Source organism: Mesoplodon mirus (assembly GCF_964341445.2).
Source record: "Mesoplodon mirus genome assembly, chromosome: 5".
Classification (NCBI taxonomy): Eukaryota; Metazoa; Chordata; class Mammalia; order Artiodactyla; family Ziphiidae; genus Mesoplodon; species Mesoplodon mirus.
This window is the reverse complement of record NC_138980.1, coordinates 148,938,846-148,965,036: the sequence shown is the minus strand read 5'-3', so window position 1 is coordinate 148,965,036 and position 26,191 is coordinate 148,938,846. Positions and strand designations below refer to the sequence as shown.

Here is a 26,191-nt window from a genome sequence, read left to right as displayed (position 1 = left end):
TTAAAAAAAATACCAATGCCCAGGCATCATCCCAGTCTTTTTTGTTTTTTTCACTCCATACATTGAGAGTAGCATTTATTTTTTTTTAAGATATAATTGACATAACACTGTATAGGCATCACCTAATCTAATTAAATTAGATCTCTGGAATGTAGTTTGTTAAAGATCCCCAGGTGATTCTAATGTGCAGCCAGAGCTGAGAACCACTGGTCCAGTTTGAAAGAGCCCTTAGCTGGCAGTCAGGTGCCTTAAGTCAATGCTTCTCCATCTTTAATGTGCCTACAGATAACCTGGGAACTTGTTAGGATGTAGATTCTGATTCAGCACATCGGAAGGTAAATAAACCTAACTTTGTGTATGGATGTGTCCCTAGTGGCATTTGGTTGGCGACTATCATCAGCCTTTTTCCATCGCAGCGAACTAGGATAAGTTAATCACTCTCTCCTTCCTCCTCTTTGAAGCCTTCCTCTCTCTCCACCCTCAGCTCTTAGTAATCACAACTTTCTTTGATTTCCTAAAGCAATTATTATCTTTATTTGGGCTCCCTTTTATTGTTAGCTCCTTCTCATATGCACATGTATCATTTCCTGTACTACTTACAGTTCTTCAAAGGCAGAATCCACGTGTCATGTTATTTTTATAATTCCCACAACACCTGAAAGAGTGCCTTACACATAATAGGTGCTGCATAAATGCTTCTTGATTAATGGCATATCTATGTGAAAGTCTCTTAAAAATCCCAAAGGACTTAAAAATGCAAGATGTTTTTCTTTGTTGAGCAGAAAAAAAAAAGTTCAGATGGGCAAGGTGGTAGAGGAGATTAGAGATTTCAATTTTTGTGTTAGCTTTTTTCATTCTGGCTACATGTTTGAATTTTGGAGAACTACTTTGTAATTTAATGGTTTTAATTATTTCTTTGGAAGAGGACATTATTCACATCTTAGACCAGATAATTCTTTGCTGTGGGGACTGTCCTGTGCATTGTAGGATGTTTCACAGCATCTCTGGCCTCTACCTGCTAAATGCCTGTGTCTTCCCTCCCCCAGCCATGACAATCAAATATGTCTCCAGCAAACAGCTGCTGGGAAGGAAACTCGTCCCTGGTTAAGAATCCTTGGTTTAGAAGAATGAAGTATGACATAGCTGCCTTACTGCAGCAGTAAATACCTTTAAAAATTAACACACACACACACACACACACACACACACACACACAAGAATGACAAGCTGTGTTCCTGAGAAACATGTATATGTACTTATAGAAAAATGTTCTCTCATTGCATTTTGGAAGCCATGGCTATGTATACCATATTTATCTTTGCATGGGTCATATTGGTCATTCTTAAATGGAAATAGAAATATATACATGAAACATTTTAAAAATCTGAATATACACTTAAGAATTCAAACATGTGGTGGGAGTAATTTCACCAAGCAAGAAAATGTACACAGAGCAAAAGTTATTAGGGAGGAATGACCAGGCTGGTTCTCTCTCAGGGAGCTGTTCAGCCTCTTTATATAAAATAGTCTGCTGTGCCATCACCCTTGGACCGAATATAGTGTTTCAGCAAGTGGTGATGTTAAGCTGAAGCCTGGCACACAAACAGGTGTTCAATGATTGTTTGTTGGGCCTCCCTGGTGGTGCACTGGTTAAGAATCCTCCTGCCAATTCAGGGGACACGGGTTCGAACCCTGGTCCAGGAAGATCCCACATGCCACGGAGCAACTAAGCCGGTATGCCACAACTACTGAGCTTGTGCTCAAGAGCCTGCGAGCCACAACTACTGAGCTGGCATGCCACAACTACTGAAGCCCACGCGCCTAGAACCCATGCTCCTCAACAAGAGAAGCCACCTTAATGAGAGGCCTGTGCACTGCAACGAAGAGTTATCTCCCCGCTCGCTGCAACTAAAAAGAAAGCCCGTGTGCAGCAACGAAGACCCAAGGCAGCCATAAATAAATAAATAAATAAATAAACGAACAAACAAACAAATATGATTGTTTGTTGAATAAATGAACAAATGAATGAATGCATGTTGAATGTGCCTGTGAATCTAAAACTAAGAAGCTTTGGTGTGCTCATTACAAAAGACCCTGTTTTATGGCATTTGAAACTCCAAACCTTAGAAATGAAATTACATAGAAAACTGTATCATCATCAGTGAGAATTAAATGGCCTCGACAAAATTACAAGACAAGGAAAATAAAGGCTCATTCATCCGTTGGTTTCTTCTGGCGATAGAAGGCTCCCCTGAGACTTTAGGAGGTTCATGTTTTTCATGACAGAGATTTGACTTTGGCAAAGCAGGGCTATACTTTTAGGCTTGGATGAGAATATCCCCACATGTACTTTTTCCTCCCATTCCTGGCGAAGAACTTGTATGGGAGACCCAAACAAGAGGCTCCAGTGGTGGGAACAAGCAGGATGCCTTCTGGGCTCAGAGGGGAAAAGATGATATAAGTCAGTGGTTCTTGAATTCTGCTATACTTCAAAATCACTGGGGAACTTTGAAAAATCCCATGCCCAGGTAACTAAATTGGTGATTCCATAAATTACCAATGAAAGTAGAATCTCAAAGGCTAGAACTCAGGCATTGGTATTTTTTTCTAATTTCCCAGGAGATTCCAGCATATGATGTGTTAATTTTGTCTATAGCTCCTCTGCCAGCTACTGATTTTCAGGAATTTGGATCATCTCATTGAAAAGAACCTTACAACATCATTCACAAGTGCTTCGGTTAAGTTTCATTTAGGACATTTTCATATGCTCGAGGGAGCCAGTAGTGTCTTTTGTTCAGTGAGTTACAATGCCCTACTTTATGACAGCGGTGTGCCTAAATTAATGATAGGGATTCTTAAATTGAAAAAATGACTGTCCAATAGAGGATAAGAAGCAATAAAAATTAAATTATATGTATAAATTTTAGTGTTAAGTATAATTTCTTGCTTTATACATTTTAGATCATGTTCTTACTGAGATAAAATTCACATAATATAAAGTTTGCCATTTTAACCATTTTAAAGTAGCTTTTAGTGTATTCACAATGTTGTGCAACCATCACCACTACCTAATTCAAGAACATTTCCATCACTTCGACATAAAACCCTATACCCATTACTAATGACTCCCAATTTCCCTCCCCCTCATTCCCTAGCAACTACTAATCTACTTTCTATCTTAATGGATTTGTCAATTCTGGAAATTCTATTCAAATGGAATAATATAATATGTGGCCTTTTTTGTCTGGCTTTTTTCACTTAATAACATATTTTCAAGGTTGTAGCATGTATCAGTATTTTATTTCTTTTTATGGCTGACGAATATTCTATTACATGATTATACTACATTTTGTGTATTATCCTGTCATCTGGTGATGAACACTTGGGTTGTTTCCACTTGTTTATTATTATGAATAATGAAGCTATGACTATAATTGTACAAGTTTTTATGTGAGCCTATGTTTCCAATTCTCTTGGGTACCTACCTAGGACCAGTATTGCTGGGTCATGTGGTAACTCTGTGTTTAACTTTTGAGGAATGATTAAACTGTTTTTCTACAGTGGCTGTATCAGTTTACATTCCTACTGGAGGCTCCAATTATTCCACATCTTCTTGCTTTATATTTTAATTATTTGATTATTATCTAGGATGTCCCTTACCTTAACCAAACAGAAAATAAATCTTACTAAATTTAATACTGATTGTTTCTTTGACATCTCAAAACCGTGATATACAGAATACTTTTTTCTTGAATAATGAAACTATGGCAGTTCTGTTTCCTGAGTCAGTTATCCTGCAGGGCAGTAAGTACGTGTCTTTGAGGTGATGCTCCTGTTTCCGTCCTCCAGCAGGCTACCCTGTTGGAACTTGGGGCTGCTGGAGCTGCCTTGGTACATCCCCCCTCTAGCCAGAGAAAAGAACACCAAGGAAAATAGTGCCCACACCCTTCCACCCAAGAAGCCCTATTAGTAGGCACAACAGTTTTAAGAGAATTGATGGGAGAAGAGAGAAAAATCTTCGATCAGATAGGAAAGTATATGATCATTCTGTCCAAGAGAATTCAGTGAAATAATGTGAGAGCACTAAGTAAGCTAAATGCACCAGATAAATGCTGTGGAGAAGAAAGGAAAGATGATTGATTAGTGCCCCTGAATGTTCAAAACTAGGATTAATTATGTTCAGCTGCAGCTATTTAAGAAGAGAAGTAAATATATTTTATAATGAAAATGTTCCATGAAAACTTAACTAAAACAACAAAACAAGTTTTGGTGAAAAGATAAATGCTTAAATGCTAATAGAACTGCATGTACAGCTCTATGCACAACATTTCCTGACGTTGCCATACAGATGAGCTCTCCATAGAGGCTGCATCCAGTTAAGTTCCCTGCCAGACCACATGTGCTGCAAATACTTTTCCAAGACACTGCAGAGTTCACTTGATTTGACATTCATCTTAAAGTAACTGGACATGTTTACTAAGCCTTTATTTTAGTCAACCTTACAATGTTTTAAATGCGCCAAGAATCCATTTTTAAAGCATACTAGAGTTTAATTTAAAATAATAAAAAAGAAAGAAATGAGTAGTTAAGGGGAGATCTTGTGAATTCTTGTTCCCAACTCTAAGCCATTAAGTGCCTAAGCAGAAGATTTTACAGCTGTGCCTTCTTCAATTCCACAGAGAACCATAAAGGAAATCAACTGTGAGGGTGAATTCCTTATATTCAGTATTGTCCAATACAAAATACTTATTAAATTCTTTGCCAGTTTCCAACATTAAAGTGTTTTTTGCCAATAGTTTTATGAACTAAGTAGTTGCAGTTTCATAACCACTTGGCAATTCCATAGGTTAAAAAAAATAGCCTACCAGACTTTTTAAAAGATGTGTTCTTTGACACTATATTATCTATAAGGCAGTTACTTTTGACAAGAGTGATCAACTAGGAGGTTTACAGATTTCTTTTACTGTATTTTGACAGGCCAGCATCCATCAAGGACAAGACCTTTGGTGAAAGGGAGTGTAAGATGCTCTAAGGTAAAGGAATCACTGAATTCCTGAAGCTCTTCAAATAGAAAAGTGCTTTGGAAATGACAGGTGTACTTAGGAGAAGGATGCGTGGCCTCAAAGCAGAGCTTCATAAGGGAGGACTCTTCATAAGGAAGCTGGGCAAGGGGTTCTTTCCCCTCCACCTAAGTGTTTAGAAGCACTGTGCAAAACGCAGTGCCCCTCAGTCCAGAACCTGGTCCCTAGGAAGCCCCAGGAAATATTTAGGCTTTACAAAAAAATAAAAGGTAGCATTTTAGAATTACAGTTCAACCACTTGGCCCATTCCATTTATTTATTTATGAAGTTCATTTATCTATTCTATAAAATTGTTTTCTTTAGTATGTCTTTGCAAGTTTTCATTCTTAATCATATTAAGGACTATTGTTTTGTTTTCTTTCCTTTCCTTACTGTTTGTCTGTGCTGCCCAACTCAAAAGGAAATTCTCAACTGGTTGTGTTCAGTTAGACTTTGGTCAGAGGGCAAGGTTGTCTCTTCACAAGGTGTTAAGTCCCCAGCCTCTCTGTTCAGGGGTGATAACAACTGGCCAGGACTGTTGACAGCAGTTGATCCACACGATGGACTGCAGTGGAGGTTGTACATTTAAGGGCAAATGGCTGCTGAGTGCCTTCCCCTCCACGACCTGGAGCTCTCGGAAGAAGGTTGTCCTTTCCTCCCAAAGACTCCTTTCCTTCCAGCCTTCCCCTCCCACTTCAATTGCTTCTCTTCTTCCTTCTCTTCTAACCCCCAACCCCCAAGCACTTGTTGGGAACTTGTATGTGATTTCATTTGGCTTTTGCTTCTGCTTTGTCATGAGTTGAGGATAGACAAGCATGACTGGTGAGAGAACGGAGGGTAAGAAGGCAGATGACTATCTCAGTATGTAACAGCTGTTCGACGTCTGTGTACAGCCCAGGAAGATCATGTTCCTCTAAAGGGAGAGCCACTGGGCAGGAAAGCAGGCCCAGCCAATCTGGCTGACAAAATCAGGCACGGTCACTGTCAAAGGTGATGTGCTGCAACCAGTGGCGCCTCCCAGCCCCTCTGATGCCGTCGCTCTGTCATCGTAGGTTTGAACATAACATCATTCCATTGACTTTTCAAAACTTGAATTTAGTAAAACTCTCTTCAGGATTTCTCAATAATAATTTCAGTAGGAATATCAGTTTAACTTATTCTTAGTTAGTTCTTATTACCAGTTTATAGCCCATCAGAAATGTGGGCAGGTTTAGCATTTAGATGTATCATTTCACACATATATTTAAAATATCTCTTAGTTCTCCAAGTGTTCATTGTGAACAATTATTGTACTCTTTTAAGGTCATAATTAATTCATATCCTTCCCACACCCTCCAGAATTTGGCTCAAAGGAGGTCACTCTTGATCTGCAGCTCTGCTAGGACTGATCAGAGGACCGAATAATGTGGAAAGCTAACTTTTCAGTGCTTACGTATAACTTTATTTCTCTACCTCAGTGGCTCTCAACCTGGGCTACCTATTGTTTAAAAAATCTCAATACCCAGGCTGCACCCCTGACAGATTGGGTCAAGCCTCTGGGAGTAGACCAAGGCATCAATATTTTCTTAAAACTCCCCAGTTGATCCCGATGTGCAGTCACAGTTAGGAAATGCTGCTCTTAGGGCTTGCCAGGTTACAGATTTCTGAGAGTTTAGTTAAGAGCACATCTGAGCTTGTCAACTTTCCTTTCTGGGAATTTCTTGAGAAGCAGTAGAGAATTGTCTAACAAAAAAGCTACTATTTTTTTTTTACTAGTGCTAAGAGTTTAGATGAAATCACAAGTATTTGTGTTTTAATCCCATCTCTGCAAACAACAACAATATAAACACAGGCAACTCACTTAACTTCTCAGAACCCCAGTTTCACCCATGTCTAAGGGGAAATAGTACCCACCTTCTAGAACTGTTAGCACTATTAAAGGAGATTACATAAATATTCAACATGATGTAATAATATGTAGCATGATGTATGAAACATAGTAATGATAACAAAGTAAATAGGTCACTACAATCCTTATTTTCAACATGAAAGCTCCAAAGAGAGAATAAAAGTGAATCCCAAGGTTATTGTCAAGATTTCTGAATGCTGATCAGTGTTAACACATTAACATTTCTTCAGGATGTGGGACCACTTGAATGGAATACTCATTTCTCTTAGAATTACTTTAGGGCCAAAGGTGGTTTCTCTTGTCCATTGAAACATTCTTTTAAGAGATGTTTTTAAGAGTGTACTACTCTGTCTGTAGGTTTAGGCTAAAGAAACATCACAAGAGAGTAGGAAGTATTTCTAGTTTAGAAATGACTGTGTGTGGCTCATCAGAGAGGACCTGAGTGTATGGTAACCATTTATTGCCTTCATAGTGAAACACAAAACAAGTTTCTACTGGGATTTTCAGATGTAATAGACAGGTGCTCATTTTAGGTTAGGCCAGCACCTCTCAGACTTGGGAAACCTGAGCATGACTCAAAGGAACTGGACTTGAGGAAGGTTGAATGTCTTCAGCCACAGTGATAACAGGTGAAGCAGGAGGTGTCTGAGCAAGAGGGAAGCAGCCAGTTGTATTACAGTTCTTCTTGCCTCCAAAAGAGAAGTTACCCACTTTCCCACACTCACTGTGACATATTCCATTTGCTAAGAAAAGTGGTTTATGTCATTCTTAAACACTGCTCTGAAGTTCTGATATATATTGAATTTGTTTATTATATCAATATATCAACAGCCTTCAGATATTTACTATGGTTAATATTTTTCCCTATCCATCCTCCAAATTAATCCATCAGCTGGGTCCTCTGCCTCAGATTCTCTCACAAGGCTGCACTCAAAGTGCCAGCGAGGGCCGTGGTCTCATCCGAAGTCTGAAATGGGGAAGGATCGGCTTCCATGCTCACTTTCACGGTTGTTTCCCAGGACTCAGTTCTTGGAGGGTTGTTAGACTGAGGGCCTCAACGTCTTGCTGGTTGTGGACCAGAGGCCACCCTCCATTCTTTGCCCTGTGGTTCTCACTAACATGGCAGCTTGCTTCAGCAAAACCAGCAAGAGACTAAGTCAGCTAGCAAGACAGAAGTCACAATCTTTTGTAACCTAATCACAGATGTGACATCCCCTCAATGCTATCATATTCCATAGGTTCGAGGCAAGTTACTCAAGGGGAGGAAATATTCAAGGTTGTGGTTAGGGATCCTTCAAAGAGGATTCAATGAGGCAGGGATCCTTCAAGGTGGTTTCAAGTAGGCAGGGATCCTGGGGCCATCTGAGAGGCTGTCTGCTACAGCACCTAGCAGCACATACCCAGCCCTAAAAGAAAGAAGGAAGGAAGGAGAGAAGGAGGGTGCAAGGAAGGAGAAAGAAAGGAGGAAGATAGGGAAAGGAAGGCAGGCAATGAAAGACAGACATTAAAAAAGACAAAAAAGTAGCTTTGCTGCACTGCGCCTACATCGGGATTCCTCTGTGGGAACGTATTTCATCACATGAGCACCACAACCATGAATTTCCTATTTCTTATTTAGAATGCAGGATAATATGGGGCTTTCTATATATCTGGAGTTAAAAGGAAACAGAATAAACAAGAATAGTAAGTTTAAGCAAGTGAAATGTGTTTCAAATTAATTCTTTTTAAGTTTTTTTTTCCCCCAGCTAGCAAAGTTTTTTTTTTTTTTCCCCCTTCATGTTCCAAGTTTTCAGATTAGGTTTATTATTCTTGCCATTATGTGGCAGGCTTATTGCACAGGGAATATAGGAACCTGGATGGTGTTTGCCTTTGGTGTTCTCTGGTGGTTTGGGCTCCAATGCCAAAATTATGTTTTGATTCTGTAGATTGTTATTAGTGGTTGTATATGTCACTTAATTCTAAAAGTGAAGTTGTATAGTACCTTGGATCTCATCTATTCCAGCCTCTCTATTGAGAAAACTGAGGTCTAAATGACTTGAGAAGTTCAAGGCTAAGTAGTATCAGAGCTGGGACTACATCACAAAACTCTCAATTTGAAATCTGGTGTATTTTCTCTTCTCACAATCTGTGCAAAAAAACAGTCAGAATGTGCAATCCTCCCCTCAACCCTGCAGACATTAAAACATGTTAGTTGTGGTTTAAATGTGACTTATTTAGCACTGATTTTCTGGAAGGATCTAAAAGATAATACTTCCAGTGCTTCGGCTAATCGAAAAAGGAACTTTTCCAGAAACTCTACTGTATAATAGATGCTTGCCTAAAGAAACATACACCTTTTTCATTTGTAATAGATCACACAGGCTCCAGTGTTTCAGTGCTCTGAGTGGGTTCATAAACATTGACCACAGTCTCCAAAATGGCCATGGAAGTCAGAAGAACAATGAAAATTGATATACAAAAATTGGTTTTACCTCAGACCTGCTGCACATTCATAGCTGCAGTTTTCATAGATGCAGAGGAGTTTGGCTAATATCCTAACACACAGGAGTCTTTCTCCACTTCCCAAATTAGAATTGACACGTGTATATATATGCACAAGTCGTTGAAAGTAGGTATCTATTTAATGATACCTATTTAGTGAGTTTACTGGCTGAATCTTTTAAAAGAATGCAAACATTAGCGACTTTTTATCAAACATCTGTAAAAAGAGAAAAGCCTCTGTGGTTCTCTGGGGCCCACCTGGTGCCAACGCAGCCATCCATGGTGGGCAGCTGCCACCATGCACATTGCTGGGCACACTTCAGGTGCCTGCCTAGGTTTCTCAGAAGTCAGGTGAGGACCCTCAGCCCATGTGCAGGTGCAGCCTAGAAGTTCAGTGGCATTAACACCTCCAGGGCAGCCCTCAACCGATGGGAGTTGGTGGATAAAAGCCCTGGGCTCCCATCATTGTCGAGGACACAGGGAAGGCACACTCTTTACAGCTTCTCAGAGGGACCTCTGTGGGGTTGGACCCCCGTCAGCCACTATGGGCACGAGCCGAAGAGCATACACTTTGTTAGCTGTTTTCCCCTCCCCACGTCCCTCTTTCCCTTTCCTGGGGTCACCCTCCAAATAAACTAAACTACCTGGGCCCAAATCCTCATCTCTAGCTCTGGTTTCTTAAACAGGCCCCAAGAAATAATGTGGGAAATAAAGACAAAATTGTTTGTCCCTGGAATCGGGGCTGACAGAGAAGTAACTGGCAACCAGCAGTTCTGTAGCTGTGACCCAGGCAAACAGCATTTCTAGAGGAAGTGGTTGTTCTTGACCGCTTTAAGTGTGTGTTTCATTAGGACCATCTGTTACCCTCCCGATATCATGTCTTGCCTTTTCTTTTTATTCTGCAGATTCTTCCGGGAAGCCTAAATTCACCAAGTGCCGTTCACCTGAACTAGAGACTTTTTCATGCCACTGGACAGATGGGGTTCATCACGGTTTACAGAGCCCAGGATCCATACAGCTGTTCTATATCAGAAGGTGCAGGCTTCATGCCTTTCTGACTTTTCTCTTCCACGGATTTTCTCATTAGAACGTATTGAGTCACATGCAGTGGTAGGAATGGAAATAATCTATTTTGATGACCTAAATGCGTTCACCCATTCATTTATTCAAAAATATTAATTAAGCCCTTACTCTATGTTGGGTACTGTTTGGGGCTCTAGAGATACAGTAGTGATTACAAAAAGATAAAGTCCCTGGTCTCATGGAGATTTGTTTCCAGTGGGGGAAGACAGACAAAAAAATTTTTTAATTAAATGTCAGCTGGCAACATGGTTAAGAAAAGTAAAGCCAGAAAGAATGTTAGCACTGTGTAAATATATGCATGTGCTTGAGAGTGTCTGAGGATGAGTGTGTGAAGGTATGAGTGAGCATGTTTGTGAGTGCAAGAATGTGTGTGAGTGTATAAAAGTGGGTACAAGTGTGACTGCATGAATGTGGGAAGGTGGGTGGGTATGCACGTGTGACTCTGTGTGAGATTGTGGGGGGTGTGGTTGTGCACGAGTGTCTGTGTAAATGTGCGCGAGCATATGGGAGTGAACAAAGTGAATGTGCATGAGTGTGTGTGTATGTCAGGAGCTCGGGTGACATCTTAAATGAGGAAGTCATCGGAGACCTCTCTGTGGTGCATTATATCGGAGACATAAATGAGGTGAGAGAGGCCATGTGAGTATCTGGGGGAAAGACTGTCCAGACAGAGGAAATTGCAAGTGCAAAGGCCCTGAGGCCAATGTGGCAGGTTGGAAGAAAGCAGGAGGCTGGATGGTATAGGGTGGAAGACAGGGAGAGTAATGGGGGAGAAGTCAGAAGGTTAGCAGGGCCAAACTGAGACGAGCCTTGCAGGCCATGGCACAGCCTACTTTCTCTGTGGTGGGAAGCCATAGGGGTTTTTTTAATTTTTTTAAAGATGTGTGTTTTAAAAGACTGGTTCCTAGGTAGAAAATAGACTGTGTCCCTGTTAAATTAGTTACATTCAGTGAGGGACTGTGATACTTCTCTCTTCCATTTTTACTGATGGTCCTGTAAAATAACAGGGGGAGAGTGAAACAAAGGTCTTTCAACATAATCACCACCCGAGTCGTTTATTTCTTACCCCTCACCTGGCACGACTTCCATTTCTGTTTACTCTCAGGTTGTACCTTTTTGCTTTTAAAATTTTAGGCTCAAACACTCCATCATCTCCTCTTTTCCACCCAACCCCCAGGGAAGGCCTAAGCCAAGAAGCAAGATTAGTGGAGACCCCTGATCTGGTGGTGGTCATCTGTCCAAGGATGGTGCTGTCAATCCCCCAGAGGAGCGGGGAAAGGAAAGGTAGAGGCAGCAGGCAGTTAAGGGCATGAGCTCAGGGCCAACCATCTCGCGTTTCAGCCTGGCTCCGGCCCTCGCTCACAGAGTGATGCTGGGCAGATTAGTCAGTCTGTCAACAATTCAGCCACCTCATTTGCAAAACGGAGATAATAGACCTTGCCACATGGCTTCTTGTGAGGGTTCTATTAACTAATCCATGAAAAACACTTATCGCGGTGCTTGGTGACAAGCATAGTAAGTACTGAATAAATGGTAGCTGCTATTCTTATTATTGGTAGCGTGATAATAATTTAAAATAATATAGAATTCTAATAGCTGGGCTACAAAAGTGATTTTTGATTCTTTACTGCTTATGATTATTGGTGTGCTATAAGACCATTTTTAATGCAGAGCTGGATGCTTAATTTGCAAATAAATACTTTGAATTAGCAACTAGGACTGGCCTTAGTCAGCTTCCAGGTGTGTGAGAGGTCTCTCAGATGTACCCCAAAGGGCACACAAAGATGAGATGGCTGGGCACCAAATGCACTTTTTTTCCCAGCACGGCTGATACTGCAGAGAGGTAGGGGCCAGTTGACAAAGCCGATTTGTATACATACATTTGGACAGGAAGCTAAAATGTCTGGTAACACTTTTGAATATCTTCTGAAATGATTGTTAAATGAAGAGAGATTTAGTAGGTTCAATTTTCATACTTCTGCTTCAGCAACTTAGAGCTCAATCAAAACAAAATAAGTTATTCATACTGGCACAATTAACTAAAATAAAGAAAGAAATAGCAGTTGGGCCCACTTTATGAAAACAGATTTTCACCACCCTAATATTCACCAACTTTGAACCTGAGCAAAAAGATCCAAAAGGATGCAGCCTTCACAAATATATATTTGTCCCTTACCCTCATCCATCAGGGCCACATACCTTTGCCTCCAGGCCTTCTCTGCACAGTCCAGGCTTTTCAGCATCCCTAGTCCAAACCCAGCCCTATGCCAGTAGAGATGCCACTGAAAGTGTGATGAGGTGGAGGGAAAGTCTTGGATCTATTCAGAAAGATGTCATCAATTACTGTCCTAGTAGAGTTTGGGATCCCAGGGGAAGAAATTGTCACATCCTCAAACCCCCTAAGTACAACCTCATAATCAGGGCCTACCAAACTGGCAAAATCAGTGTTTTGTGTTTTCTCTATAAGCATTTAGCTATTTTGAATATCTTAGCCAAAATAACATGAAACCTTTCCAGTTTCTCTGGAAAGGGGAGAATTAAGGGAATTAGGAGTATCAGGAGTATACATTATCAGGACTGCACCAATTAGAGTACAAATGTGTTGCCTTCATGTTACCCACTTACACAAAGCAGAAAATACAAATGCATTTTCTGACTCTTGTCATTGTTTCTTAGAATTCAGTTCCCAGGCAACTCCTGGGACTATAGAGTCATGACTCCCCATCCCTGATACAGAGATGAAACTGTGACATGATGTCATCCAGAGCCGGAGCACCGGAGGCGGGGAGGAGAAGGAGGGGGCTGATGCACTCCCGGCCTGGCCTTGGTAGCTAAAGCACAAGGGAATCTAAACACGTCAGGCCCAGAGGATGGGCTCAGAGGCAGCTGGGGGAAGAGGCAGCCAATTCAGAACAGTCTGTGCCACCCTGTGATGGAGACCGTGCCCGATTCAGCCTCTGAGCTTGGAGGGGACTCAGCAAGAATGCAAATCACAGGCCTGGCAAAAAGAGCCTCTGGGAGCCTGTCAGCATGTTCTGCTCTCAGCCTTTTGCCTGCAGATGCCTCGTTTTCAAAGAAGTGGGCGTGTGAAGACTCAGTCTCAAAGATTCTCTCTCCCCCAACCCCACCAAACCCCCTCCCCAGATTACCCTGGCTTTTGAAAAGAAAGTTTCTTTTCCATGCAAGGTGGTGGGGGAAATTAGAAAGGAGAAAGAGCAGTTTTACTTTCTTTTCTTTTTTTAAGGAAAATGTTAAATTTTAAGCCTAAAACGCACGATGTGGAGATAATGAAAACAGTTGCCCTTAGAACATAAATGATGTTTTATTTATTTAGTTTTTATTTCTCTTCCAATTGGTTACCTTTAAGTGGAAAGCATTTCTTCTGCTCTTTATTCGGATTTTTATTGATAGGCTCTTGCTATAGTTCTCACCTGTATGTCACAAGCCAGTCTGCCAGTCTGGGAGCAAACCTAAAGCACTTAAGTGTAGGGAGTAGCTTCCATAAACGGGCTTTGGTCATCTGTGGAGAAATTCAACCCAGTGAAGGCAGGCAACAGAGCATCTGTTTTGTGAGTCCATTTGTTTTTTGTTTTTTGGGGTTTTTTTGTGGTACGCGGGCCTCTCACTGCTGTGGCCTCTCCCGTTGCGGAGCACAGGCTCCGGACGCATAGGATGCGCAGGCTCAGTGGCTGTGGCTCACAGGCCCAGCCGCTCCGCGGCATGTGGGATCTTCCCGGACCGGGGCACGAACCCGTGTCCCCTGCATCGGCAGGCGGATTCTCAACCACTGTGCCACCAGGGAAGCCCCCATTTGTTCGTTTTTTTTTTCTCTAAATTTAATAGTTTAAAAAGAAGTGTTAAATATGTATTTCAAATAAAATTCAACTTCAGTTAGTGAGGGGAAGGGGGTTGGGAGTTGTGTTTTGAACTAGCTCTTTCAGATCTATTGTGCTTAAGATAAGTGCTTTAAGTTGTTTGTTCTGTGGAGCTAATGGGTAGGGGACAATCTAAACAGTGTTTTTCATACAGTCCCCATGGGGACCAGGGTGCTGACAAGCCAAAGTTGAGAAACTGTGTGAAATACGCAGAGCTAACCTCCCTATTACAAATCCAGACCTGCTAAGCACTAGAATGTTTTAATAGTAACTTTAATACTGTCAATTATGCTAAAGACGTTTGATATGTCCTTTACTATTATATGGAAGCCTCATTTCCTGGGCAATCTCTTAAACCATTCTCTTTACTATACTCTTATTTTGTTTGAAAGCCAAGATAAAATAAACCATACCATAGTTCAATGAGCCACCTATCGATACTTCTTTTTTATCTTTTTCCTATTCTAAACACATACACACAATACACACGATTCTTCTACCCTCTACCCACTTAATTTTCCCATCGGAGATGAATCTCCCTCTCATCCAAGAGTGTGCAGCTTTTGAGAATCTCAACCAGAAATTAAGCAACAGTTCACTGTCCATGTTAATCCCAAGTTCTTTCCAACAGCTGACGAGCAGCTGTCTCAAGGACCCCCTGATGTTACACAACTTTTCTCCTCGTGCCAAACTTGGGAAACAGCTGTAAAGAAGGAAACGTGTCTTCTCCCAGCTCTTCATCCTGTCTTCCCACAGCCTGCAGGGTCCTTGTTGTCCACTGCTGCCCAGCACCCACCCCCCTGGGGTGATGCTCACAGACCTCCACAGTCTGGCCTGCCAGCCCCAAGTGCCTCAGCCGACACAAGGTCATTCCTACCCCCTTCTCCCTCCGCCACACATTACCTGGCTTTATGTCTCCTTGACTTATAAACCCCCTTCTCGGCCGATAGCCTAGTGAAGAGTAAGTAAATAATCAGTTACCCCACCTAAGTAGCAATTCTAATTTCAGAAAGTTTTTCCCAATTATTCCATTGCCTTCTGTTCCCTCTCTTCCTTTCCCTATTGCCATCTGTTAAACTTTTACCCATCTTCAAGATTGCTAAAAACACCACCTCCACCTTGAAGCCTTCCATGAACAGCCAGAGCAATCATTCCCTCTTCTAACTCCAGTGAGTACTATGTGTAAACACTTAGCCACACTGCTTTGTAATACAGTTTCTCGGTCATTCCCCTGAGGCAGGAGTAATTCACCTGAATCCCACATAATATCTGGCATATATATATATATATATGATTATATACAATCAATGCTTATGAAATATCAGTATACTGAATAAAGGAGACAGAAAAAGAAAGTACTCAGATGGTAATTTCTGAGTCGTCTTCTAGCCTGAAGGTAGTGATCAAGTCTTATTAATCATTATAGCCACACAGTGCTAGTGCCAGCTATAATGCTTACATACTGCTTGCATTGGAGACACCCAATGGTGGCTTGCTGAATTCACTCATTCAGTCAGGCAAGCAGATGGGAAATGGGAGGAGAGCTGTGTCACATTGTCTCACATGTTTGCTCAGTTCCTGCTGGGATGGACTTGAGTCTGAGCAATCTTTTGATTGCTCTGCATTTTTGTTAAGGTCCCCTTAGCAGCTGATCAGGGAATATCCTTTCCCCAAACTGACGTCCTCCCACAGTGAACTTCCTGGCATCTCTTTTTTCTTCAACACACATCCTGCTGTTGTTCTAAGTCATCTGGGTAAATGATGCTTTCTGTAGAGTGGGATAGAGGTGAATAACTCTATGGTAGAATTTAAATATGGAGATGTAGCTTTTCTGATTTCTTCAGTGTTCTCCTTGTGTCCATCTATCCTTCATGACTTGTTTTGTTTGTTCTTATCTGATCGAAGATATAGGAAAAGATGAACTTGTTCTTTGTAGAGAAACCAAAAAAGGAAGTGATAGGCAAACACATTGATTCAGTTCAGCCCATTTTTGTTTTCCTTTTTTTGATATTATAATTAAATGTCCATTTCTATTTACAAAATGGAGAAGAAAAATGCTTTCTCAGTTTGGAGAATTTTTTTTAAATTTCTGGGTTCATGGCTTTTGTCTCTTTTATAAGTAGAGGGGAAAATCCTAGGACTCCCATGTTTCTTAAAGGTTACCTGGATGTCCAGCATGTTTGAAATGTTCCCGTGGCTCTTCATGTAATTAAGGAAAAAAAATTAGGAGAATGGGAAGGAGTTCAAGGCAACAGGAAACCATCCCCCCCAAACAATGGACAGCTTTGGGGAGATGGACACAGGATGCAGCAGTTCAGAGTAGGGCGGTAGCCAGTTTTCCACTTCAGGGCCACCCAAATCTCCACGTCACAGCCTGCAGAATACCATCAGCGTGCTGCCTCAGTTTCTTCCACCATAAGTTGGGGGAATACCCAGGTTTAAAGACTCAGCTGTTCTCTGGGAATCTCTATAGTTTGGGGGTTGACTCTCTGCAGTATTTTAATAAAGGAACATTTTTAAACCTTTGTAAGCCTGAGAACCCTCATCTGCAGAATGGGGATAGTGAAGTACCTACCAATAAATCACTTAATTTAGGAGCTGGCACATTATACTCAGTCAATGAAGGGATGCTTTTAGTATAGGCAGAAGTACCAAATGGCCTTCTATCGGTCTACAGACACTGATCATCAATCCCCAGATGTGCTACTTCTTGGAAATGGTGCCACTAAGATACTTGCTCATAACATAGTTGTGTCCCACTTTATTGAATCTGACTGCCAAGCACCTTGCTTTGGCTTAAGCTATGGCGTGATTTGGGGGAACAACTCATCCTTTTTTACCCTCCATTTCAGGAGCACTCAAGAATGGACTCAAGAATGGAAAGAATGCCCCGATTATGTCTCTGCTGGAGAAAACAGCTGTTACTTTAATTCATCTTATACCTCCATTTGGATCCCCTACTGTATCAAGCTAACTAGCAATGGTGATACTGTGGATCAGAAGTGTTTCTCTGTTGAGGAAATAGGTAAATCACAGGTTTGTGTTTTATTTGACATGGCTTTAGATTAAATAAGTGGGGAAGGCTGCAAAGTCCAAGTGTATGCAAATAGGAAGACTGTGTCATTGCACTCTGTAGAGGGATGGAGGTCTCCTTTACAGTGCATGAGATCAGCTGGTGAACAAGAGAGAAAGGGCAGAGGGAGCTTGGGTTGGCTCTCACATGAAAAAAATCTGGCAGTAAATGTTGTAAAGAAAAGAATAGGAGTCTTATGGAGTCTTTTCATTGAGAAGGTCTCTAAAGCTGGTTTGTATTCTTGTGTGCCCCTGCAAGGGACAAACTCAATGCACTCTTAAGATTCCTTCTCTCCTAATGATTTGGTATGATTATTATATTCTGATCTACTGAAATACATTGGCCTTGATCTCTGTCATTGCTGTAATAAATGCCTAGATTTTCTTTACCACAAGGCATAATCATTCTGGAATTTTACATTGACAGAACAGCCAAAATCAGTTTAAAGACATGTTTATAAGATCTCAAAACAAACACTGGAGGTAATCAGCTCAATGAACGAAGTGAAAGATCCAAGCAGCTTATCCCTTGCCCATCATGTGGACACAGGGGAAATGAAACAAAACAAACAACCGTAATTGGAATATTCATGTTTATACTATAATAGTATAAACAGCTAAATAGAAAGAATCAAAGAAGGACCATGAGTAGCTGACACTGGTGCCTCAAATCTATCCGCAAAGCTCATTTGTTGCTTATAGGAATTCCTTGGAGCCTCTCTCAGATGTGTTGTTCTTGTGTGTGGTTTCCCAGGCATCAGCAGACTGGAAGAGACAGAGAGAGTGTGGGTAGAAGTTGCAGATGGAAACAAGTATATCTGATAGCCTGACTTTGAGGGAGAAGATTGAGAAAACTGTACCAAGCAGAAAAGAGAACCCAGTTATACAGTTTAGAGGAACTACTCATACATATGCCCTAACATCAATAGATGTAGCTGTCTAGTGGCTAAATGGGTAGCAGAAAGACTACTGTGTCAAGACCCATGTTCTAACCCTGACCCTGCCAAGAGCCAGCCCCACTCGTTTACCTGGCTGACTTTCACTGAGTGCCTGCCATGAGCCGGGCGCTGTGCTGGGTGTGTTGGCTACAGAACGAGTAAGACGCAGTCAAGTAGGGAAATCAGGCAGGTCAACAAGTAATCGGGATACAGCACAATAGGTGCCGGACTCAAGGTGTGTGGAATGCACAGCAAGCCAAGGTTGTGGCCAGAGGTGTGAATGATTGACTGGGCCTGAGGGATGAGAAGGGGCTGCACAGAGATGGTGACTAGTTCAGTTACTTCTTAAAGCATCTGCAGGAGTTGCCAGTTATACAAGATGGACTGTGTCTTCCAACAGCGACTAAGTTCCAAAAGTGACAAACAGCACAGAATGTTCACAGACTCAGGAGCAGTTTGGCAGGCCTGACTCGTTGGCCAGAGAAATCATCAATTGATCTTGTGTACCCCACAGAGGAATTTGGACCTTACCTTACTGCCCAGGGGTACATTTGAGGATGCTTAAGCAGGGAAATGACCTCAGGATATTTATTGCTAACACTTACAAAGCATTTACCATAGATCAGGTATGATAACTGTGTGAGATAGGTTCTATTATAATCCCCATTTTACAGATGATGAAACTGATCCCCAAAGCAGGGGATCAATGACTAGCTCAAGGTCAGACAGCTGGTAGGCAGAGCTGAGATTTGAACCTAAGCAGCATAGCTCCAGAGCCCATGCTCTTAACCTCAAAGCCATACAGCATGGGACTATTGTCTCAGGGAAATTCATCTTGCTGCAATGTAGAGGGTAGATTGGAATAGCACAGACTAGAGGTATGGGGATTAGAAGACTTTGTGATAATCAAGGCAAAAGATGATGACGGGCAGAGTTACCATGAAAGCAGGAAGGGAGGGAGCTGAGAGTGAGAGACAAAAAAGAACCGAGGTGAACCTAGATCTGAAGATGACAGTCACAAGCCTCAGCTTCCTCATGTATTATGAATGCATTCTACTAGACCTCACAGGGTTCATCTCTGGATTTAAAGTCATATATTACTTAGGCATTTGTCATTCATTCAGTTTATTCAGCCAATCTTTGAGTCTCTTCCTTGGACCAGGCAGTGTTCTAGGTGCTGGGGACAGAAAACGTCTGCCCTAGTGGGACATTTTCCCAGTGAGGGTGGAAAGAGACCATGCTGGGAAGAGAGAGAACATCGGGAGGGAGAAAAGCATGCTGGAGAGGTTGCAATGGTAGCATTATCAGATATGGCTTCACCAAGACAGCGACACTTGAGTAAAGAAGGAAACGAGAGAACAGTCACATGTCTACCTGAGGGAAGAGGGCACAGGAAGGGTAAAGATCCTGAAGCGGGAGCATGCCTTTGCTCTCTCCAGGAACAGCAGGGGGTAGTGAGGGGATACACAGAGAGCGAGGAGGAGCGTGGTCACAGACCAGATCCCAGAGGTCAGAGCGTCAAAGCTAAGGTACCCTTTAAGCCATTGTGTGACTTTGGCTTTCATCTGGAGTGAGACAGGAAGCCTTTGGAAGGCTTTAAATGATGAGTGATATGACCTAACTTAAGGTGACCACCATGTCCACAGTATCGAGGGCTGTGTTGAAAATAGACTGAAGGGGGACAAGGACCACAGGAAGAGACTAGCTGGGAGGCTAATGCAGCAAAAAAAAAAGAAAAATGATAATGGCTAGGACCAGGTTAGAGCCATGCAGGTGATGAGAAGTGGGTGGATTTGGGGAATATCTTGAAAGTACAGCTGACAGAATGTGGGATGGTGAAAAAAAAGATGAGTCCGGGGGCCTTCCCTGGTGGCACAGTGGTTGAGAGTCTGCCTGCCGATGCAGGGGACACGGGTTCGTGCCCCTGTCCGGGAAGATCCCACATGCCGCGGAGCGGCTGGGCCCGTGAGCCATGGCCGCTGAGCCTGCGCATCCGGAGCCTGTGCTCCACAAAGGAAGAGGCCACAGCAGTGAGAGGCCTGCATACCACAAAAAAAAAAAAAAAAAAAAAAAAAAAGATGAGTCCGGGAAGATTTGACCATTTTTATCCTGAGCAACTGGAGGAATGGAGTCACCATTAACAGAACCAGGGAAGGTAGAAGAGGAGCAAGCTGCAGGCAGAAGACTTGCCTTTGAATGCATTCAGTTTCAGATGCTTTTTAAACATCTCAGAGTGTTTCTCACACCGTAATGTGTCAACTAAGGCACATAGAAATAAGCATAAAAGTAAGGAAGAGGTTATTATTATGCTCATAACGGTGGTACTGAGCCTTCTCAAAAAGGACCCAGTTCTATATCCTCTATTTAAAGTAGACAGGAAGATTTGTAAGATGCAACATGAGTAATAAGTTGGAGAAAATTTTGCATTAAAAACATTTATATAGTTCAGTCCTATAAAGGGTTAAGCTTCGGTTTTCAGAATTCATCAGTCTCCAACAAATCCAGAAAGATGAGGTATAACTATCATGATGTGGGTAGCTTAGCTATTTTGCAAATCCCTTTAATTTAATTTCCAAAATGTGGTCATGATTAGTCAAATTGGGACTTTCTCATTTTTTAAAAAGTAGTATCCACTCCACAGTGGTCAGTAGCATGCAGTTAAGTAAAACACAGAAAACACTGATTCATTACCATTTGAGAGAGCAGTGTAATGCCTTCATTTTATATCTGAAGAAATGATCACATGTGGCTAGGAAGGCAAGCTAAGGAATATTTACTGAGTGTTTGGGAGGATTGTGTTTCTGTAGCCGTACAGAAGTGGCAAAGACAAGAAATGAGAAAGAAAATAAGAAAGATCTTGCCCCAGGTCACATACAGCTTGGAAGAAAAAAGATTTCTCCACCCTTGGTTCCAAAACAGCGACATGTTTAAATACCATAGATCTTTCAGACTCTCTCTTCCTTCAGTTCTGAGTTAAAGTGAATTCCTTTGCCAAAATCCCAAAGTATGAATCCTATCAGAGCCAAAAGAAGTGTAAAACATGGCAAATCTTTAAGAATAGCTATAGACCAGATTTTAAACTCAAAAAGACATTTTTTATAGGGGCTTCTTAAGTTAAAAACAGATCATCCTTAAGTTAGAAACAGATCATCCTTAAGTTAAAAAATGATTCATTTTGTTGTAAAGCAGAAACTAACACACCATTGTAAACCAATTATACCCCAATAAAGATGTTAAAAAAAATGATACTGTCCCATAAAGTGGGAATATTGGAAGAATTAAGAGTTTGAATAATAAAACTGTATAAAGTAACAGTCTCTTCGGAAGAAAGCATTCCACTAATATCAAGCTGTGTCTGTGTACTAATTCTCTGTTGAAATGCCCAGTGCAACCAGATCCACCCATTGGCCTCAACTGGACTTTACTGAACATCAGTTTAACAGGGATTCATGCAGATATCCAAGTGAGATGGGAACCACCACCAAATGCAGATGTTCAGAAGGGATGGATAGTCCTGGAGTATGAACTGCAATACAAAGAAGTAAATGAGACCCAGTGGAAAATGGTAAGATATCATTACATCTCACATTTAAAAATCCTTTGACTTTTCTTCTTTTTAATTTAACAACCCCCTCTCATTTATAGACTTCCTTTTGACTTCATACCACATGCCCATGCTATATGCTCTCTAATTTCTTATTTGAGAAAAATGGATATAATCAGTAAAATATCGTCTTGGAATTCTTTAAGACAGCAAATGCTTACATGGAGTTTTATACAGAAACCTATGGAAGGAAAGGAAAACTATATTTCCCCAGTCATCATTGGTATCCAGTTGAACTTTAGAACAATATCGTGCACTCTAGCCACTTTGCTGCCTTTGAGGATGTGGCTAAACATGGGAAGGGTTATGATCAAGGTCAACAGTGAGCTGTGGCTAAATATTCTCCCATGATTTTAGTTGCTACTCTTCACCAGACCCCCATTAAAATAAGTTCTTGAGTGACTCCAGGAGGGAAACAGAGGGGGAGGGAATTGATCCCCTAGAGGTCTCAGAAGGATGTTTTGTTACATACCTCAAGGGAGAATCAAGCTAAGAGGTTTTTATGTAAGCAAGTGGCATGGTACTGGTTGACCTCTGAACCCCACAAGTGTATGGGAACTGGGCACTTCGATAAAGTCCACATGGCACACAACAAGAAGAAACCAGGATTATCATGCTGCTCCCAATGTAACCAGTTCTAAATCAGTCTAGCCACAGCCACAGGCCTGGCCAAGCCAAGTGGATTCTGGCTGGTCACCAGGTCGTGCCCAGCAGCCAGGCACAGCCTCACTCCCAGAATTTTGAGACACCAGACCCTGTCCATTCAGTGAACTGCTGAGAAAGAAGCCAGTTTTGTCATTAGAGGAAAGTTAAGTTTAGAGCAGCTGTGCACAGTTAAATATTGGGCTTCAAGGTTCTGTTTGTGGAATCGTTTTAATTTAGATATCTGTTCCATAACTTGGTGCAGAAAAGCTTGGCTGGATGCTGAGTCAAACAAGGCTTTCTAAATTCAAGCTTCAGTCAAACATTTGTTCAGCAACCAGGTATTGAAATAACTACCATGCACAAGGCACAGTGCTAGGCACCCCAGGGCAGCAGTTCCCAAAGTGTAAACTTTGGACCCCTGAGGGTCCCTAGGACCCTTTCAGGGAGTCCACAAGCTCAAGACTATTTTCATAATAATACTAGAATGTGGGGCCTCCCTGGTGGCGCAGTGGTTGGGAGTCCGCCTGCCGATGCAGGGGATACGGGTTCGTGCCCCGGTCTGGGGGGATCCCATGTGCCGCGGAGCGGCTGGGCCCGTGAGCCACGGCCGCTGGGCCGGCGCGTCCGGAGCCTGTGCTCCGCAACGGGGGAGGCCACAACAGTGAGAGGCCCGCATACCGCAAAAAGAAAAAAAAAAAAAAAAAAAAAAAAATAATAATAATACTAGAATGTTCTTTCCTTTTTTCACTGTGTCGAGATTTACACAGATGGTACAAACACAATGGTGGAAACACTGCTGCTGCCTTAGCACAAATCAAGGCAGTAATTCCAAATCGTACTGACAGTCACTGTATTCTTCACCACCATGCACTCACAGTTAAGAAGCAGTGATCAGGGCTGGGGGGAGGTAGTTTCACATAAGAATGTCCTCGATGAAGCTGCATGTATTATTAATTTTATTAAATCACGACTTCTGAGTATGTAGCTTTTTAATCTTCTGTGTGACACATGGGAAGTACACATAAAGCACTGCAGCTACATACTGAGGTGTGGTTGGTTATCTTGAGAAAAGGCATTTAAACACCTGAGTGGCCTGCTAGAACTAGCTGCTTTTTGCTTGGAATACCATTTTTACTTTGAAAGAATAACTGATAAACAGCTGGATGGTTTTTCATATTTGAGTTGGCAAATACTTGGCAACATTTCTTGAAAAAGTGAACTTAACACTTAGGAAAAACACTTGACAGTATTTGTTGCCAATGAGAAAATTTGAGCTTTCAAAATTAAATTCGAATTTTGGAAAACTTGCCATCTGCAGCTGTGAGCTTGATAGCTTCCCCAACCTTTGAAGATCTCCTAATGAGATCAATGGTGATATAAGCAAAAGTGAGGTTTTTTTAAATATTGTATAGTGAAATGTGTGAACATTTAGAAAATACGCATAACTCAGTGAACAATATTTTCCAAATGACCAGTACATACTGTAACCAAAACCACACATGGGGAAATGATCCATTCAAAGTACTAGATGGAATGGTGGATTTTAATATAATGAAGTGTGAAAGATTCATTGATAGAGTTTCAGATTCCACATTGCAACTAACCTTTAAGAAAATACCACTTACTGAGTTTTTTTGTTGGTGTTAAAGAAGAATATATACAATTATCTGAAAAGAGTATTAAAATATCTCTTCTGTTTCCTCACTATATATCTGTGAGACCAAGTTTTATTTATGCACCTCAACCAAAACAACACATCCTAGCAGTTTTAATTCAGAGACAGTTGTAAAAATACAGCCATTAAGCCAGATATTAAAGAGATTTGCAAAAATGTAAAACAATGTCACTTTTCTCACTGTAACTTTATTGTTTCAGAAAGTACAATAATTTTTATAAAAACATGTTAACATAAAATCTATTATTTTAATTTTGAAATTAGTATTTTTAAAATTCTCATTTTCAGTTTCTAGTATGGTAAATAGTGATAGGTATAACCCCAAAAAACCAAAATCTTTAGGATTCTCAATCATTTTTAAGAGTGTGGAGGAGACCTGAAACAAAAATTTGACGACCTAGGGGCTTCCCTGGTGGCGTAGTGGTTGGGAGTACGCCTGCCGATATAGGGGACGCGGGTTCGTGCCCCGGTCCGGGAGGTTCCCACGTGCCGTGGAGCAGCTGGGCCCGTGAGCCATGGCCGCTGGGCCTGAGCGTCCAGAGCCTGTGCCCCGCGACGGGAGAGGCCGCGACAGTGAGAGGCCCGCGTACCGCAAAAAAAAAAAAAAAAAAAAAAAAAAAAATTGACAACCTAGAAAAAGCAAAGATGTAAGTCAGAACATTAGCACACAAATTGAGTGCAGATAGTTTGAACACAGAAAGTCCATGGCCTGTAGTTCTGTCCCAGCCAAGGCACTGATAGGAATTGCACACTCTGAGCCAGGTGCGTGGGAGCATGGGACTCGGTCGACCATTCAGGGCTGCATCCCAACTTGGCTTTGCAGCACTTTTCATTGCACCCCTGCTAAATCTCATCGGGTAGTCCAAAGGGGTCAATTAACTTTTACTTTACTTACCTTTATAAATGAAGTTACAAATTCATGATATTTATAAGTTTGGTAATTTGCAAGGTATCTCAGAATTGTCATGAGTATCAAGGGCCCATCTATAAGAATTGACCTCTCTTGAAGGACTTACATTCTACTTGGTTATGAGAACAAGAGGCATAAGCATAAAAAGAAAAGAGGGTTGTAAGTCAAGGAGGAAAAGGCTAATTTTTGTTGCTTCTAGTAGGAATTCATGTTACATTTGACAATATTGAATTTGGTATTACTATGCCCATTTTTAATTTATTAAACACATTTTGAATATAAAAGTAATTCTAATGACCATGTAGTTGCTTACAACTACTTACCTGCTAAACCAAGTTAAGAATTTGTTGTTGTTGTTTTTTTTTAAGACTTAATGGGTGGCGTTGAATTATCCACAATTGTGTTGGCCATCTCTTGAGTACCCACTATATACCTGGTATTGTGCTGGGCTTTGGAAATGTAAAGAAAATGAAGGCATCGTTTGCCCCCAGGGAATTTGCAGTATAATATAGAAATTAGAGCAATGAATTAAAAGAAGTAATATGTGTACTACCTGGCAGGATGGAGTAGGGATAATTGCCAGAAGAGGCTTCTTAGAATATCAGCAGTACTTGCACTGAGAATTAGCCAAGAATAGGCTTTCCCTCATAGGAAGGTAGCAGGGAGCAGGGTGGGTATTAGGAGCCCTGTGAGCCAATTTGAGTTTGGTGTGGCTGGTGTGGAAGGGTGAGGGAAGATGGAGAGGGGGCTATGGGTCGAATGGCCGAGGGTCCTTTTTTGCTTTTGTTATTAATGAAATCTGTAAAGAAATAGTACTGGTGACAGTGACAGAGAAATGAGGGCTTCAAGAATGGAAACATAGGCTTTTTAAAATAGTTTAAGAAAAATAATAAGATGAATTTAATATTCAGAAGCATTTTAGGTATACAAATATTCCATATATTAAGCATCTATAAAAGA

The 26,191-nt window shown here is 41.4% G+C and overlaps 1 protein-coding gene across 3 annotated transcripts in view; it reads left to right on the top strand.

The window, feature by feature from the left end:
* The window catches only part of GHR (growth hormone receptor), a gene marked incomplete at its 5' end in the record, with an annotated part of 284,082 nt that overhangs the window by 237,460 nt on the left and 20,431 nt on the right, over window positions 1–26,191 (top strand). For all 3 annotated transcript variants that reach the window (XM_082622357.1, XM_082622356.1, XM_082622355.1), the window contains 3 exons: window positions 10,335–10,464; window positions 17,240–17,412; window positions 21,784–21,962. In XM_082622357.1, coding sequence (XP_082478483.1) covers window positions 10,335–10,464; window positions 17,240–17,412; window positions 21,784–21,962 — 482 coding nt within the window. The remainder of the gene's footprint in view (window positions 1–10,334; window positions 10,465–17,239; window positions 17,413–21,783; window positions 21,963–26,191) is intronic.